Source organism: Sciurus carolinensis, chromosome 11 (assembly GCF_902686445.1).
Source record: "Sciurus carolinensis chromosome 11, mSciCar1.2, whole genome shotgun sequence".
Lineage (NCBI taxonomy): Eukaryota > Metazoa > Chordata > Mammalia > Rodentia > Sciuridae > Sciurus > Sciurus carolinensis.
Window position 1 is genome coordinate 68,146,642 of NC_062223.1, and position 18,534 is coordinate 68,165,175.

The 18,534-nt window shown below is 50.6% G+C and overlaps 1 protein-coding gene across 3 annotated transcripts in view; it reads left to right on the forward strand.

Moving 5' to 3' along the window:
* Positions 1 to 841: 841 nt before the first annotated feature.
* Lmo1 (LIM domain only 1) overlaps positions 842 to 18,534 on the forward strand; it is a 40,032-nt gene continuing 22,339 nt past the window's right edge. The window contains exons 1-2 of one of the 3 annotated variants that reach the window (XM_047517471.1): positions 847 to 1,162; positions 5,574 to 5,832. In XM_047517471.1, the coding sequence (XP_047373427.1) occupies positions 5,808 to 5,832 (25 nt within the window). In that variant the 5' untranslated portion in view covers positions 847 to 1,162; positions 5,574 to 5,807. Of the gene's footprint in view, positions 1,163 to 2,337; positions 2,357 to 5,573; positions 5,833 to 18,534 lie in introns of those variants that run through there. The other 2 variants (XM_047517472.1, XM_047517473.1) reach the window with 2 other exon arrangements.

Sequence of the window (18,534 nt, forward strand, 5' to 3'; positions counted from 1 at the left end):
GGAGGGGAGCAAAGTTCAATCAGTGCAGGAGCAGGTGATTGGAGAGCGGGTTGGATACTGTGGCTCCCGTGTCACCTATCTTCTCTTGAACTTACCTGGTTTCTCTTCTGTGGTCTGTACTTTCCACCCTTGGATCTGAGTATGCAGTGGACAATAGCTAGGCAGTAATGAGAAAAGGGAGGGGATGGAGTGCCTGTCACCGCAGCTGGCATCGCGTTCACAAAGTCTACACTCTTCGCAATCTCACATACATTCCTGTGCTGGGTCTCCAGCCTTGGTCCACAGTCCAGCCCAGAGCCACACCCAGCCAGGCGCACTCATACAATGCCTCACAATCACACACAGGGAGTCCCACACTCTGCACTGTCGCAGGCTGAAAACTGCACACTCTCGCCCGGAATCACACATGCCACCCTCCCCTCTCACACAGTGGCCCACCACCCCAAACAGTCCTCACTCTGGCATGTGGACATGCACACACTCACACACACACACACACACACACACACACACACAGTCCTTCACTCGCACACACTCTGGCTGTGCTTTTGTGTTTTGTCAGAATTAATGAGAAAAGTTCCCGTGCCCTGCGGGTAATTAGTGTCCTTGGAGTTAAATAAGCTAATGGCGGGCACCTCTGGCCCAAGCAATTATGTTTGTGTATTGAATAATTGATTCAAAGGGGGGAAGGGCCGCTAATCAGATCTGAGCATAATGAATTGATTTAATTAACAGGGGAATCTGAGGGGCCCTGGGAAACGCAGGTTGCACTCTGCTGAGGCGAGCGCAGCCGGCTCGGAGAAAACCCGCGCGCTGCAGCCGCCGCGGCTCCGCCTCTGCTCCGGCCGGGTCCGGGCAGCCGCTGCTCCCGCGGCTCCAGCGTCCGGGCCCTGTCGCCGCGCCCCCGCCCCCGCCCCCGCGCCGCGCCGCGCCGCGCCCTGGTTCCCTCCTCCCGAGCTCTTTGCCCGCGGGGCTGCGCTCCGAGCGCGGGTCGGTCCGCGCGGGTCGGGCGGCCGCGGCTGACGGGACGCGGAGCCGGCGCTGGGCCGGCAAGAGCCCCGCAAGGGGGCGGCGCGGGAGCCTGAGCCGAGCGCCCCTCTGCGTTTTCGGCGTGTGCCCGGCTGGAGCCGCCGGGGGACCATGGTGTTGGACCCTGAGGACGGTAGGTGCCCGACGCGTGGTGCCGGTGCTTGGGTCGCGTGGACACGCCGTGAGGGCGGCTGGCGGGCTCTGCCGTGACACCCCGCTCTGGGCGACAGCGTCTCCAGACCCTCCCGGGCCGCTTCAGGCGGGTTGGCTGCTCCCCGGAAGCTCAGCGACTGGATGTGTGCGCGGGTGTGCGTGTCCGGGGTGCCAGGCTCAGTCCCCGGTGTTCCTCACCAGGATTAGGAAGTCTCATCCGCCACCTGGAGCCCGCCAACCCCTCACACTCAGGCTGGTAACTTTCTCACCCACTCTTGCCGCCTTGCAGGCATCCTGAGCGCCTCTGCGACCCCAGCCGCGGGCTTCCCTACGGTGACTGCTGCCCGCCTATCTCTGGGCCTGAGTGTCTGCAAGTCCTCCTACTGCGGAAGTGTTCCCCGGGGGGATTCCCAGAGAACTCGAGGTTGAGGGGGGCAAACCATTATGATCCTGGGGTGCCTCAGGTCTGGGACTTAGTAGCTGCAGGAGTGTTAATATTGCCTCCGCCCCTGCAGGGCCGGGGAGGAAGCATGCCATCAGTTCACCCAGCCGGTGTTGGGAGGTGCCCTGCTGGCTTAGAGTAGGTGGATGAACCATATAGCTCACAATAGCAGGTTCATTCTGAGGCAGATCTGTCTTGAAGCTAATGAAGTTTGGGGTCCTCAAGGTCTTTCAGCTTCCAGATCCCTGGTGGTAATTTTGTATTAATAATCTTGTATTCCTTTTCTTAAAGAACCTCCACCCTGAACTGCAATCAACTTTGGGCCTCACAAAAATGATCAATCCCTGTATTAAACTGAAACTTTCCACTGCCAGTCTTTTGGTAGAACTCAAGGATCTGGCTGGCGGGTGGACCAGCCTCAGAAGCTGGCACAGTCCAATAATGCCTGAAAGAGAAAGTGGTGGCTCAGGAAGCTAGAAAATTTGCATTCCGGAGACAGCTGCTGGTCTGCAGGGAAAGGATCTGGCTGCCTGGATTTCCTTTCTGGCCCCATTAGCCCCTTGTCCCACCCTACCATATTCCCTATGGCTATCAACTGTTCTGGTTTGCCCAAGACTATCTCCTTTTGCAGCACTGGATATCCCCCAGTCCTAGGGCAAACCTGGACAGTGCGTCAGCCTACCCCTACAACTTTTTCAGGACTGATGTGCAGGGGTAAGACTTCTTTAAGAGGTAAGCTAGACTTCTTTTCTGAGATTTGGCTTAGGCCTCCACAAGGCCTAACAATTTATGACTACAGCTTCTCAGAAGGTCTGTCTGTGTCTGTAGAAACCAAATGAGGGAAAGTTTGCAGACTGTGCACTTCTTCAGGGTAGCTGGTTGCAAATTCCTGTCTATGGGCTGCTATTGTGTGATTCAGGGATAGAGCAGGGCATCTGAACTTGGCCAGCAGTTATCCTGATTACACTGCAAAGACTGTAGGTTCACTCTATTCTGTGAACTGTAGTGGCCACAGGGAAGGAACCCTTGTCACCCAGAATACCTCTCTAAGTGTTACTTGTAAGGTCAGGCTATAACCCCATCTTGGAGACAACGGCACTGTGTTGAGAGCAGGGCCCTCCAATTTAAACATCTGACAGCCTCCACTGTAGAGCTCTGGAGTATCTAGTATGCCTGGGCCCTCAGGCACCACGTCCTACTAGCCCCCACCCCCAAGGCAGGAACCTTTCCTCAGGACTTTTCAACCAGGCCATGGACAAACTGCTGGGACCTGCCCAGAAATTTGTATGCCAGCCAGTAGCACCCCCTTTCTCCTCAAAGTAACCTTGGGGACTTATCAATTGGCCTCCCCCTGCTGTCCCCAGAGGCATTTCAAAGGCATTTTGGAACACTCTTGGCATGTAGAAGTGAGAGTACATGCTCATCACCTGTGGAATGTGTTGGGTGAAAACTGCCTTTTCCAGCCCCAGGGGATGGAGGATTCCACTCCATTGTGGGTGTGTCCTTGGACCTGGAGGTTGCTAGGGTGGGGGTGTACATGGGGATGGGAGTTACCTGTGAGCTGAGGAGGAGGTTGCCCAATAAGTGAAGCTTCTATCTGACTCTCTTAACCCAGCAGGCCCTTTCCTAGCTGGGAGCTTAAGCCACCCAGACCTTTTGAGACTTTTTGGGCAGTTTTGTAACCCAGCTATGAAGGCCCCTCTCTGGGTCAGCTTGAAAGTGCCATGCTCACAGCTGGGGTGCAGAGAGAGCTGCTGTGGGCATAAGTAGCCCTCATACACAGCATCAATCTCCTGCTGACATGCCCTATCTCCTTCTGCAGCCCATTGCTCAGTACATGGAGACATGTGGTCCTGATTCCCCTAAGCGAGGCCAGCCATGTTGCTATTAACTGGGTACCTCTTTGGGTATTCTCCCAAAAGGCCCAGGCACAATTTGTGGACAGGAGAGTAGAAATGTGGCCCTAGTTGGTTGAGTCCTGGTTTGTGGGTCATGGCCAGACCCTAAAAGTGAGGAGAAGCATCCCTGGAGGTCAGGAGGAAGGCTGCAGTGTTTATGGAGTGAATGCCTTCAAGCAGCACAGGGGTTTCTGCAGCAAGAAGCTGCCTTTGCCAGGCCCTGCATTTGCTACAGTGTCTGGCCCCCAGCACAGGTCAGGGTTGGGGACTGACACCAAATGTGACAATGGCGAGTGGTGGTGAAGTCTCCCTCAGACCTTGTGGGCACAGCTTTGGTTGAAGTGGCAGGGGAGAGATCAAGCTTGTAGTCCTGGGGGACGGTGAGTCTGAGCAAAATGATATATTTAACATCAAATATACTCAAGGACTATTAGGATTAAGTATTCAAGATGAAGGGAGAAGTGAAACCCTCTGAGCCGTGGATGAGGCATCTCATTAGAAGCAGCCGCTCTTCTATTTCGTCAAAGCCTCACTTCCCTTCCTAGGAGAGAAGATGGACCGCAGCATCTCTACCAATTTGCCACCCTGTCAAGCACTGGGGTCTCTCAGGGTGGAAGGGGCAAGACCTAGCATCCAGGTCTCCTTTATACAAGATAATCCTCCCCATTGTTCAGAGTGCCACAGTTTACAAAGCACATTCACATGCATTATCTCATCTGATCCCCACAGTCTCCTTAGAGACAGGAAGAGTAAGTGTCCTACTTCATACACAGGGAAACTGAGGCCCAAGGGGAGAAACCAACTTACTATGGTCCATCATCATTAATTGGCAGAGATGAGATAGAATCCCATCTGGTGACCCTTTGGTACTCCAGAGACTTCAGCTTCCTTCTCTTTGCCTGGGTCTAGTCCTAAGAAGTGGCTGCCGAAACCAAATCCCCAGCACATATATATCTGGAGCCTTTTATTGCCCTGGAGGAAAAGCATTATTTTCACCTTCTCTGGAGCTCTGTACTGTTTGGGGGGTGAGGAAGCTCTTGGAATTTAAAAATAGGTGGCCTTCCAGGAGTATGCAGCCTGGGCACCAGCCCCAGGGCTCTGAGGAGAAGCAGGGTCCCGGAAAAGAGATGGACACTGTCTCCTTTTCTGCCTTATGAGTTACAGAGTAAAAATTGTCGCTTCCATAACAGCAGCAGGAGTCTTTATGTTGTTCACTGCTGTATCCTTAGTGCCTTAGACTAGTGCTTGGCACAAAGTACATGCTCAATAAATATTTGTGGAAGGAGAAAATATTCAGGGCCACACCATGCTTGATCAGAGAAGAGATGAGATAGGCTTCCCCACTCCATGGAATCAAGGTGTTCTTAGGAGCTGCTAGGGTCAAGGGTAGGCCATTAGACTCAGTGGGAGGTTTTGTGTCCCGCAGAGGGTGACTTTGCCAGACAATCCTGGAATCAGCCAGAACCCCCAGGCAGGGCTTGTAGAAAGGGAGGGGACGGGATCAGAGAAATATCCCTCCAGTGAAGAGAGAGAAATCGAGGCCCAGTGACTAGAAGTAACAGACCCAGGTCGTCCGCCAGTCTGACATCGGAGAACCGGACCCTGGGACCAGAGCGGAGCCACGCGCCGAGCTGGGGTCGAGAGGCCTCCAGGTGGCGCTGCGGAGCCGGGCAGCCGCGCGTCTCCACTCCCCATTAACCCGAGAGGGAGGGGGACCTCGCGAAATGTGTGCATTTATTCAGTAGCAGGAGTGCAAACCTCATACATTGAGGGAGAAAGGCAGCGGGAGACGGCCGCCGAGATTCCCCCATCTCTTTGAATATAATTTTAGATTGAGATTCAGATTAAATCCGAGGGGAAAACACTTTATGAGGCTGAAAGCTGTGTCGTTGCCAGAGCCAGGGTTATGAGCTATCAAATGCAATTACATTAAGACAGATTATACTGGGCAAATTGAGCCATTTAGAAGGTGAGAATCAAAGAAACGGCTCTGATCCTCTCTTCCCCCTTCTCTCTCCCTCTCCCTCTCTCTCTCTCTTTCTAAATTGCAGTTCGTAGTTCCTTGCAATTCTGAGGCACAAAAGTAGGTGAGACTGCTTTTGTATCTGCGAAGTGCTTCACTCCTGAATGTAATTCTAGCTGAGTGCAATCTAGGTTAAGAGCCGGACAAGCGGGTAATTAGAGCCCGCTCGCTACCCGAGGACCGGCCGCCCCGCCAAGCGCTACCCGAGTCGGCGCCCTTCTCCCGGCCGAGCCGAGCTGCGGCTGGACACGGAGCGCCCGAGATGATGGTGCTGGACAAGGAGGACGGTAGGTGGCGGGCGGGGGTCCCGACGCCCCCAACCCCCTCCCCCTCCCCCGCCGCGGCGCGCGGGAACATATGCAGGGGCATAGGCGCTCACTTGCTGAGCTCAGCCAAGATCGCGGAGCCGCAGCGTGCAACCGGCTTGGGCCGGGGTGGGACAGGGTGGGGTGAGCGAGCCCCGGGCCGCGCGCACCCCCACCCCCACCCCGGGATTCCGGCTGAGAGCTGCCGAGCTGTGCGCTGGCCGCGTGATGCGCGGTGGGGCCGCGTGGAGGCTCCGGCTGCCCTCGGATCTCCGCGCCGTGGCGGTTCGCGTTGAGCATTTGGTCTCTGCGGCTGCTCCTCTCACCGCAGCCATCACCCTTGCGCTGCCCGCGTAACCCGAGAGGCGCTGGGCGCAAAACAAATCAACGGCTTCGGGGAGAATCGGACTCCAGAGCGTGGGGCAAGCGGGAGGACGGCGCGAAAAGCCGGGTGCTTAGTACTCGAGGAGAAAACCGGTTGGGCCCTCCGGGGCACAGCTACGACGAGTGTGAGTCGGTGAGAAGGACACCTCCCGTGCTGGCCCACTATCTCTGCCCCAGAACGCGGAGGCGGGAGTTTGGCCCAGAGGAAGAATGTCCCGCCCAGGCCAGTAGCTTGCCTTTTGAGAGTGACATAGACCTTACTTGGTCAAGGGCCTCGGAGCATCTCCCAAGATCTCAGGGTCAAGAGGTCGAAACACAGGTGCCCTGTGGTTGCTGGAAGCCACCAGCAAGCAGGTTGCTTCATAAACCCGAAAGACTTACTGACTGGAGTGCCTTGCAGAAGGGTCATACATGGTTAGGGACCCCAATCCCCTTGAGGGTAAAACACAGTGTATGTCCTCTGACCTAACATAGGCCCCCAGGGTCTGGAGAGTGACCATATTCTGGTATCCTAGGCCCTTGTACCCTGTAGGTGAGGCTCATGTGGTTTTGTAGGGAGAAATGGACATGATTGTTGGCACCTGCACTGCTGCTGGCATCTGTCTTTGGTGCGAACCTGAAAAGGTGAGCTTGCTGGGAGTCGGCAGGCATCCCCTAGAGTGTTGTGACTGTCCTTCATTGGGCTATGCCCTCTGTTCACCCAGGCAGTGGTGTTATTGACATGATCTTTGTAAAGACTGGAAGTGACTTGTTCAAGGTCACACAGGATGTTCACTTTGACAGTACCACACTCTGATGCCTCAGTCTATCTATGCCTTGGGAAACATCTGAATTTGAGGTAGCATGTAGGGGAACCCTGGGGCTGGTAAGCCCATGAAGTCTGGTTCTTGGCATGCATGTAGAAAGAGGAAAGCAGGTGGGGGAACTAAATCCTTTTAGACTGATCGAAGCTTCATATCATCTCCACTCTTCTGAATTCACAGACTGCCTCCCCGTCACCGGCCCTAAACCTGGTGTGAACCATTAGAGGACTAGACTGGTGCCATTTTACGTAGAATGGAAAGGAGAAGGGGTCTGAGGTCAGGCCTGACAGGCAGGGGGAAGGCCTTGATTTGGCTCCTTTTGACACTAACCCTGTGTTACCTTGGATCAGTCATGTCCATCCCTAGACTTGTCTCTCTTGGTGAAAATGAAGGACTTGTAGAAGTCAGCACAGATGGTCCTTCCTCTTAGGGGGAGCATGTGGAAATCGGGATGCATCTTTAGCTGTGCTTGGCTCCACAGGTCTAAGCTAGGAATCCAGAAGACCAGACTTCTGTACCAGGGAGGCTTCAGGCCAGAGAGATTGGTCTCATGCCAACAAGATGGCACCCTCACCTCCACCCAGGGACTGGAGCTGAATGTCTGATCAGGTCCTTTAGAGTGCCTTGGGCTCTGATAATACTAAGAGTTTCAAATGAGCGCTGAGTGGGAATGGATCTCTAGAGCCTTCTGACTGCAGTGCACCTCAGAGTATGTATTTCCCCTAGTTCCTGCCAGAGCTGCAGAGGAGAGTTCAAGATGCCCCTCCACCTTCCACCTGTCCATTCTGAACAATATGGTGCCTGCTATTGTTCACTCTCTTGGACTGTGGGGTCTATTACAGCACAAGGAAGACAAGTGATTGGGGTCCTGAGCAACCACCAAATTCTTGTCCTTCCCAGCCTAAAACTGTCCTTATGAGCCTTTCTGCTCATAAAACTGTATTCCATTCCCCATTAGAGTCTGACCTTCCCCATTTCCAGGAAACCTTGAAGGTATACCTTCATTCCGGGAGGGAGAAAGTCTCTGGATTCACTCACTTGCCCCTCCACACCCACAGTCTAACTTCTTGTATACTTAAGCACTCCCAGCAGGTGGCCATCTGAGCTGGGTGGCTGCTTGGCTCTGTTGGTCCTAAGGAGTACGTTCCTTAGGGCTGTACCCAGCACCCTTTGTCTGGCTGCAGCAGGGACTCCAGGCTCCTATTAGCCACCCCCAAAGCCTTTTCTCCACCTGACAGCATCTTGTCAGGAGAGGCTGGGGCTCCACTGGTTGAAGTCAGGTCTGCCAGCTGCTGAGGACCAAAGCTTTTGCTCTGCTGGGCTGCAGGGCTTTCATGTTGTACTTCTGAAAGATAATAAAATATCAATCGTTTTGCCGTAGCAACGGGTTTAAGAGACTTTCTGAAGTATTGAATCGTCAGAAAAAAATTTTTTTTTTTTTGCTTTTAAGCACAGTGCATTATTAATAAAGTAATCCATTAGGTCGAGCAGTGAAGGGTCACCACAGAGACAGAAAGATCTGTTTTGCAAACGGTTAAACTTCGGGTTTTAAGATTAATTGCTTTCATTTGCGCTTGCTCTTGGCCTAGCTATCTCCACTTTACTGGAACTCAGGGTCCGGGCTTTCTAAACGTTGCTGGGTCTGACTGTCAGCGAAAGGGAGCTTGAGCTCCAACTTCCCAGGAGAAACAGCCTGTCTTCTCCTGGAACCTGCAGTTTGGGCTGGCACCAGAATGTGGGCCTTTACCAGGAGATTTGAAGTCCCAGGGGAGAAAAGGGAGGTACTGCACTGAACCCTGAGAATCAAATTAGGCCTCAGCTATTGAAGAAGAGGCCCTTGAGTAGGGACGGACAGAACAGTGACATCTTGAGCCATGGGGGCCTAGGGAAGAGAGGATGCTGAGGGCATCCAGCTGGGAATGCTGGCATGTTCCCAGGTGCATGCGGGAGAAGGGTAAGACTGGGTATAAATGGCCTCTGTAAAGGCTCAGCAGGATGGCTGGGTTGACCACAGGAAGCAGCAGGCAGATTGTGGAACTAAACACCAGACATGATTCCTGAAGCATTTTTAATAAGTAAAAATTGCTTAAGGAGAACGGAGCTGGGTTGAGGAGGACCAGACAGTGGAGTTGTCAATTGTTAATGACCTCTAGGAGCACAGCCACCACAGCTGACTTGGTTCGTCTAAGAGACAGGTGCTTGGCCACTGACCAACCCCTGTTCAGCCACCAGCAGGACCTCTGTGGGTATCCCATCACAGCCTGGACTATGGAGGGCCTCTCCTGACAGTGTGGCCTGGACCTCCCGGGCCCTAGAGATAGAGGTAGGGAATAGGCCCTGATGCTGTTCCATGCCAGACACCCCAGCCTGCTGGTAGGACAGAAAGGCAGAGCCCATCAGGCACTGCTGCCTGATGAGGGCTAGTAAAGGCCTAGTGAGGCTGGCAGAGTGAGGACTAGACCTGGTATTCGCTGGGTACCTAGAAGGAGGGAGTTGTCTCCATGTCTCCATTTGCAACTGCCACAACCAGTGCCAGCAGCAGCATCTCCTCACTGGTGGGAATGAGGTGTCAGAAATCTTGAGTGGCATATGCAGCTGCTGCTTCTTCCTGCCCAGACTCAGCCAGGCAGAGTCTGTAAAGATGGGTCTCCCCTACCCTCTTCTGAAGCTTTGGGTAAAGAGGTGCCTCTGTTCCCTGCACTTCCATTCATTTGCCCACACAGAGCACTAAAGGAGGGGGAGGACAGGGAAACAACATAAATTGGTCTGTCGTCCAGAATCCATGTCTCGCTAATGTACCCAGATTAACTCAACTGTAAATTGTCTCCTTGGATGGCAGTGTCTTGCTAAAAGTTTCCCATATGATTCATGATTTGGATTGCTTTTAACGGCTATTGGCTAAGCAAGCCGGTGACTGTACAAGGTGATGCAATTGGCATTAGCGAGGGGAGGCACGGGAGCGTGTAATGCAGTCAATACTGCATTAACTACTGATGCCCAATTACAGGGAGCAGGAGAGAGCCTTTCAGGAGCATTAGGACTGGGGAAGCTGAGATCACTGGCCGCTGCTTGCCTAAAAGCTTCACCCTTTGCATGCCAGGGCTCAGCACTGCCATGGCCACTCGCTTGGCCTCTGTGACTGTTGGAGCTGCTTTTCTCTCTTGCTATCTCTCTGAACATGTCCCACAAAGATGCTTTTAGCACATGGAAATGTGTAATTGCCTAGAGCTGGGGGCCTGCCTCTCATCCCTCCTGAGAATTGATTCCCTACCCTATCCTGTGTCCCAGAGTTAGACCAGGTGACTGTCATACCCTCTTCATTTAAGGTTCCTCTCATCAGTCCCATTAGTGAGCAGGATCTAGAGGAGCCTAGTTTGGTCTCTTGCCCTTGGAACAGACAGATGATTGCCAGTGAGCACTGGCACCTGACCCTCTGTGGTCATGGGCAGAGGAGACACAAGGTTCAGCCTCAGCTCAGCTAGGCTGCCAGCTCAAGGCTGCCCAAATTGGGAAATGACTGTAGTTGGATAGGCTGTGATGGAGCGACCTGAGGAAGCTGAGCAGGCAGTGACCTGAGCTTCACTGGGGTCCTGAGCAGATGTGGGTGCATAGAGTTAGGGGCCTCTTCCAGAGCTGCACCTCACAGGAGGCAGTGCTACTATTTTTACTTTACAGGAGGCCAGGGATATTTGGACTTACCTCTAGAGGCCATAAGCCTCCTGGAAAGCCCTGATATAAGGTCATTGAGAAGATTGGAAGGAATTGGGACAAAAGGTGGAGAAAGGGGTATAGGTGCCTCTGTGTGTCTTTAGACCTGCTGCTACCTCTACCTGCATGCTAAACTGTGCAGGTGCTGTGTCCACTGGCTTTGTGTTTCATGCTCACTCAACACTGAGTTTGCTTTCCCTCCATACTTCCTCACCTTTACCACAAGAACAGCCATATCTAACAAGTTTGTTATAAGGATTAAGTGAGATACTGTTCATGTACACCCTTGATCCACAGGAAGCCTCATAGCTGTGTGAAGCAATGTTGTTCCCTGATCAATTTCAGTATAATATGAAACAGTCCTGGGCCCAGTCCAGTGCCTTGTTCACTGATGAGCATTGGTTCCTCACTCTCCTTCCTCCAGTTCATCCATTATGGCAGACTGGCCTCATTTCTCAACACCCAAATCCTCGAGGCAGGTAGCATCAACAGAAAAGGCCTCCAAGATTACTCTTCACAAGTCCCTCCACTTATAGGGGGAAGATTGAGGCTAAAAGAGGGTAAGAGAGTTGCCCCAGGTTATGTGGCAGAGCCTAAGCATCTTCCTGAGTTCCATTCTCAGCTGTTATGCCTTCTGTCCTTGCCCCAAGGCATGATGAGACTGGGCGCTAGAAAACCTGATGACAGAGAACATCAGCTAGACTAGGATGGCATGCCTGGGTGTCTCATTCATAGCCTTAGCTAGCCTACTATCAACCCAGGGGATATAGTTGTGTCCTCAGATGTAAGTACTGATGGACACTTGTCTGCTTCAGGTCTTTCAGACTGGAGAAGTCCTAGAGGTGCATTTAGTGTGTAGACCATCCTGCCTGACTTCTAACCTTCCTGCCCCACCTTCAGGGAGTGAAGGATATTGAAGTAAGCTGAATATCCTCCTATCCCCAGACTTAGCTCTTCACAATGAGCTCAAATGAGATTTCCCAGCAGGTCCATATTCAGCACAGGACTACACCATGGAGTCAACTTGCATTGGCTTGCAGGAGATGCTTTTGTGAATCTCTTCCCATTTCTGAGTTCAATGATATCACATCATTAGCTTGAAATCAACCATGGTGGGACTATCTACACCATGGAAACAAATCAGGGCTTTTTCATGGAGAGCTGGTGGTTAAGCATTTCTCAGCACATCATTGGATTACATTCACCTGGGCTCTTTACCTACCAGTTATTGTTCCACTATCTCCATCCTTCCACCCTGCCCCCACCATCTCTCTCCTGGTGCTCATTACAGACTGAGCCAGCCTCTGCTACCCTGGCATTTTGCCTGAGACTGACTGCCACCTCTACCATCACCCTAAACTTTGCATGTCTAATATGTCCACAGTGTTGGTGATCCATGGAGACCCAACATTTGCCACTGCACCTTCGCTCCTGACATGTCCTGGATCCTTTAGTTGACCATACTCAGAGACACATCTACCTAGCAATAAGCTTATCTCTCATTGGTTGATGTGTGTTATTTTTGTATTCTAGCATGGGTACCCACAGTGGCTGATACAACTGGGGAATTAAAAACAAGTAGTGTGAGGTGTGGGCAGGTTGGACCAGATTACAGGAGTAAATGCCCAATGTGGAGGCCTTCTGGGTCAGTCATTAGCTCCTAGCTGCTGCCCTGTCCCCTGGAGATCACCAAGACTTTCCTGAGTGCCCTGATATCTTCAGGTGCAGTCTGCTAGCATGATTCAGAAGACCTGGGTTCTAATCCCAACTGAGTGTTATGTGACTTCAGACAACTTACTGGACCTCAGTGTTCTGATCTCTGTAATAGGAGCAATACCTAAGTGGCACCTACTGTCCATATACACACACTGTCCATGATACACCAAGAAACCTCTTGCCTGTGTGAATTGACATAAGCACAGTGTAATCTCTTTGGCTTCAACCTCTCTGTCTTCAGAGGTAATAAAAACAAAGTAGCTTTCATCTTATTGAACACTTACTTTTAAAATGAGGCATTGTGCTATGTATATGTATCAGTTATCTGTATCACCAATTACCCCAAATTCAGAGGTTCAAAATAATAAGGATTTATTTAGCTCAAAAACTATAGGTCAGTGATTTAGGCTAGGCTGGCCGAGTAGTTTTTCTGTTCTCAGCTTGGCTCACTCACACCTGAAGGGTGGAGGATGGCTGCTCAGTGGGATGCTGCATATCCCTCATCATTCAGCAGACTCATCTGGCCTGTTCTTGTGGCAGAGAGGGGTCCAGGAAGAGTGAAAGCACACAGGCTTCTTGAGGTCAAGATTTGGTGTGGGGAGGTTGTCACTTCTGCTGCATTCCATCAGCCCAAATAAATCACAAATCCAGCCTGAGGTCAAGCACTAGGGAAACAGATTCTACTCTTGAAGGCAGGAGGTGAGAAGTCATATTACAAAGGGCATGGATACTGGAAGTGATGGCGGTTGGGGCCATTTTTGTAGTCAATCTGCCATGCATCTTCCTTGTATGATCTCATTTAATACCCATGATGACCTTAGGAAGAAGCTACTATTATTGTTCTCATTTTATAGATGAGAAAACTATAGTACAAAGAGCTTGAGTAATTGGTACCAAACCCCATAGCCCTCCAGTGCTAGGCTGTCTAAGAACCCAGGGGGTGTGACTACAGAATTGTGTGCTCATTCTGTGTTCTTTGGTGGCTTTCTTTTCCCACAGTCAGACTTGGAATTGGCGAGAGGAGCACTGAGCGAGTAGAGGGAGTCTTCCAGAGGATGACCTGGGTGGGAGGGAACCTGTTGTGGGGGCAGATTGTCAGGGGACTACCTTTGGAGTCCTGCCCCATTTCTCTTAGGGCAAGCTGTGAGGGGACCAGATGACCAGCCTCTTCCAGCTTTTCCTCTCTGTCCTGCAAAGCCACTGGACAGACAGTTTGAAAGGGGGTGAAGCTTTGTGGTCAGCAGAGGTAACTTGAACCAAGCATATATGCAGATTTGACCTGGCAAGAATCAATTCATTGGTTCACCCCTTGCCTCAAAACGGGGTGGTAAGTGGGCTGGTGAGAGGCCTGTGTACATTCATAAACCAGCTGATTGAAAAGCAATATTTCAGATAAATACAAGCCAGCGATCTATCAGTGGTTGTAATAAAACCCAGGCTTCAGGCTGTGATTTTATTTTGAAATAATAAGAATTGCTTGATTCTTTTTACTTGAGTTACCATGGTAATTCCGGCGTGGAGCAGTGTTATATTGATTTAGAAAGTGGACAGTAATATTTCTTTTGTGTTATTCTGTTTCTAGGCCTTGATTTCTAATTTCCACTTGGAGATTACTTTTATAAATTTCTTAAGTCCTTCCACTTTTTTTTCCCCCTCTCACAGTATAATTTTCCTCTCATACGCCGCTATGTTCTGAGCTTATTGGTTTGCTCTTATTTTAAATTAAACTTGCTGGTTTCAAATATTGAAATGACATCTTTGTCTGTGTCTGTACTTTGGTTTAGCAAAATATTACAGTCTGACGCTTTCTGCTTAATAATTTAAGGGAGGCATTCTGTTGGCCCTCACTGGGTGCTGATAACTTATGACTCAACCAACGCAGACCTTAAACTCCTGACATTTTAATATTGTGTGGCGGGAGCGGCTGCCCCTCTGCTCTGAGTCTCAGTGGAGAGAAATCCATGTGGTACCCCAGAAGGGAGTTTTAATAATTCAATTTTGCTGGTTGGCACAATGACTTGATAGCGGGTGGGAGACCCACCCTCCCCAGATGAGTGGGAGCAATGCTGTCCTGGGCTCCTGTGGCCCACAGCTGCTGCCCTGTTCCATCCTACCCTCCCTCTCTCCTAGGTCTTTAAGAACCCCCATCCCTGATAACAGATTTTCTGGGAACAATTGGGTAGGGTTGCCTGTGGGTACCACAAGAGTATGTGAACTCTCTGCTTCTTGGTTTTCCTATTTGTTAAACGAGTGGGGCTAGCTGGGGTCTAATCCTTTCTCTGCTTAGTAATTCTAGTGAGTAGATTTTAATAGTCATTCTAGCTATAAAATTGGTATGATTGCAGCCACTGTTAAGGTCTGTTGAGACGATCAGGCAAAGGTCTGACAGTCTTGTGGATGGTTGGTACCATTCCCCTAACCTTCTAGGGTTTTGGTGAGAGACAAAGAGAAAGTAGAAGTGGATGTGCTTTGACAAGCTTGCTCTGCTCCCAGCCAGCCTGAGTTTCTGAGCTCTTAAGAAGGGACCCAGGGCTACCACCCCCTGAGGAGGTAGGTCATATACACCCTCTTCCCTAGTCTGCCCACTCAAAGTAGAAATCTGGGGTTTGGAGACAGGGTTGTGTCCTCTGGGTCCCTCTCCTCACAGCACTCCATAGCAAGGCCTGTGCTCTCCAAGGAAGCTCACAGCAATGCAGGTTGTGGGGCAGAGATCTGTCTGCAGGACCCCTCACCCCTGAAAGGCAAGAGGAAAGGTCTCTCCTATCCTAAGTGTGCAGGCTAATGTGGTGGTTTGTTAGCGATTAGTTATTGCTCTGAAACAGATTACTTCAAAACTTAGCAGCTTAATGCAACACACATTTATTCTCTCATTTCTGTGGGACAGGAACCTGGGGCAGCTTAACTGGGTCCTCAGAGTTTCTCACAGACTGTAATCAAGGTGTTGGACAGGGGCCACATTCTTGTCTCAAGATCCATGGGGAAGGAGCCACCTTCAAACTTACTTATCTGGCTGCTATCAGGATTTACTTCCTCATGGGCCGGGGGACTGAGGGCCTCAATTCCTTGTTGACTTCTGGCTGCCTTTTTCTCCATGCCATGTGTGACACTCCAGCATAGCAGCATGCTTCCTTAACACCATCAAGAGAGAGTGTCTGCTTACAAGAAGGAAGTCAGGCAGTCTTATAACCTCATCACAGAGGTGACATTCCATTATTTTTGGTGTTTTCTTCCTTGGGAGCAAGTCACTAGGTCTAGCCCACACTTAAGGAAGCTGGGTGCATTATACAAGGGCATGAATGCCAAAGATGGGGTTTTTGGGAACTGTCTTAACAACTGGCCCTCCATGAGAGGTCAGCCTCTGCAGTAACACCTCTGCTACAGGTGTTCAACAGGTCAGCTTCCCCTGGAGTCATCAGCTCTGACTAGGGAAGGCCACGTCACCAGTCAGCTCCAACCAAGGAGGCCACAGATGTCTCGTGATCTTTCATTTCATCTTCATAGCACCTTAGGAGCCTGGAAAGACAAATATTAGCTAGGCCCATTTTGCAGAGGAGTAGGCTGTACCCATGACACCTGCCTGGGTTGCCCCAGTAAGTTGGCATGTGACAGAGTTCAGAGGAACAAGGCCCCTGCCTGCTATGAACCTGGAAAGATGGTGAGAAGAACACTCCCAGGCGTTTCCTGGCCCTAGTGGTGAGAGGGGATAGTACTGATTGTGTGTGGACACACACACACACACACACACACACACACACACACACACAGGGGCACGCACACCTTCAGGTTGGAACTGGAGACTGCTGGGTTCCCTTTTTTAATATATGGTAAGTGTGCCAAGGCTAGTAGGGTCCTGTGGACCATCCATTCAGGGCCTCTCTTCTCCTTTAGTGGTTGATCACCAGACCCTTGGAGGAGGTGGGGGTGATCCTGGTGGGGGTGATCCTTTGTGACCCAGCCTACCACAATTGTTGACAGAGGGCCTCCCTTCCCCCTGCATATTTCTAGGAGAGGTGGAGTCAGGTCTGTGAGGAAACTGGGCAGAGGTGGCTTCCCCAGCTCCTCATGAGGGAGCGGGGTTTTTGTGGGCTGAAGCACTTTGTCAGCTGCCCAGGGAGCATGGGGCTGGAAGCAGAACCCTTGCAACCATGTCCTGGCACTATCACCACCTTGTAGTGTGTTCCTTCCCCTTGCTGCTGTTGGACAAGGAACCATGACTATAGGGCAAGAGGCCAGCAGGAAAGGGACCCTATGGAAGCTTCTTTTTCTTCCTTTGGTCTCCTGGGGTCAGGAGTCTCAGGTGAGAACATTTGTGCCTCCTCCCTGTCCCCAGCCTTCTACACTTGGTCTTGCCACATTTGAGTCCAGGTCAAAGGCCAATAGCCCCTGCTGTTTCCTGGTAGAGTAGAGTCTCAACTAGGAGACAGAGGCCAAGGAGTGGAAGTCACAACCCTGGGCTGAGAGCCCAAAGATCACTTCCATCCTTTCTTTTTTTTTTTTTTTTGTTCTTCCTGTGGTGCTGGGGATTGAACCCAGGGCCTTGTGCATGTGAGGCAAGCACTTCACTAACTGAGCTATATCCCTAGCCCAATACTTCCCTCCTTTTATGGCCAAGAAAACTGAGGCACCCAGAAGCTTCTGATTCCTGCTCAGCTCCCTGTGTCTGAGATACTTTCCGAGTAGAAAAGCCTGGGGCCCAACAGAAGCTGTGTGAAGCCCAGCCTGAGGCCCCATCTCTGCCTGTCAGTCAGAGGTTGACTGTTCCAGGCAGCTGTGTTCCCCTGTCAGAAGCCATTTCACATCTGTGAGGCATCATTCACATTCAGGAGCCTGGGAAGCAGTGGGCAGTGGGCAGGGCTCCCTGGGGCACTGGGTTCCAGCCTGGCATGCCACCCAAGCACAGAATGCAATGTTTTTACCTGCCTTTTGGCCCCAAGGATGTTTTCACACTTCTCTTTGATCTTCAGACTGCTTTATCAGATCAGTGCAAAAATGTGCCTTATACAATGAGAATAATATCTCATTAGTATTAGTAAGAATGCAAAAAAAAAAATCGAGGAAAAAATTAAAATCAGTTGAAATAATTAACACAAAGAAAACTGGCAACAGCTAAGACTGCACCTGGTAAAATATGCTATTGACTAAAAATTGACAGAAGAATCAAAGCTTCCCGACAAAATTTAGATCTGCAGAAGTTGGCTCCAGAAACATTTTCTGGTAGAAATAATTGCCACAAAAGAAATCTCAACAGCAGCAAAAGCCTAATTTATAAGATTTGACATGAGCCCAAACTGCTCATGAACCAAACAGTCACATAAAATTTTTAAAATCATTGATTCCAAAGAAAAGAGTCCTAATAAGTTAAAAACAGGGGTGGAGGTAGAAATGACTCAACACTATTGAAGAGGAAATTGATTAAGGAAATAAGTTGATTTAGTGAAGTTTATTAAGAACTATTTCTTATTTTAATTTTTTAATAGTTTTAGATAGACAGTATGCCTTTATTTTATTTGTTTATTTTTAATGCGGTGCTAAGGATGGAACCCAGTGCCTCACACATGCTAGGCAAGTGCTCTGCCCCTGAGCTATATAGTCCCAGCCCCAAGAACTATTTCTTGATGAAAAAACAGGGTTGGCATAATTGTAACCAAAATACGAGTGTCAGGGACCACCCTAGGTTCCTTCCTGACCTCCTTCATTTCCTTCTGCACTTGTATTCTAGACCTGAGTGGAGGGGGCCAGAAGGGGTCTGGATTGGTCTGGGTTCATCAGAGAGGAGGTAGTTGAAGAACTCCCAAGAGCACCAGCCAATAGTAGATGCTTAATAAATATTTGTTGAATTGTGAATAAATGAGTGAGTTAACAGGTAAAGGAGGTCAAAGGGGAAAAAAGAAAATAATAAGGATTCCTTTGTCCCAGAGAGAGAGAGAACAAGGAACCCTGAGTTGGTAGCCAGAGAGGTCAGTGGGGCTGGAGCTCAGAGTGTCCTCGAGATGGCTACAGTTATGGTCAGTGTTGGCAGGGTCACTCTGTGCACAGCTGTGCAGGCCATGGTTAGGAGTTGGAATTTTGTGGC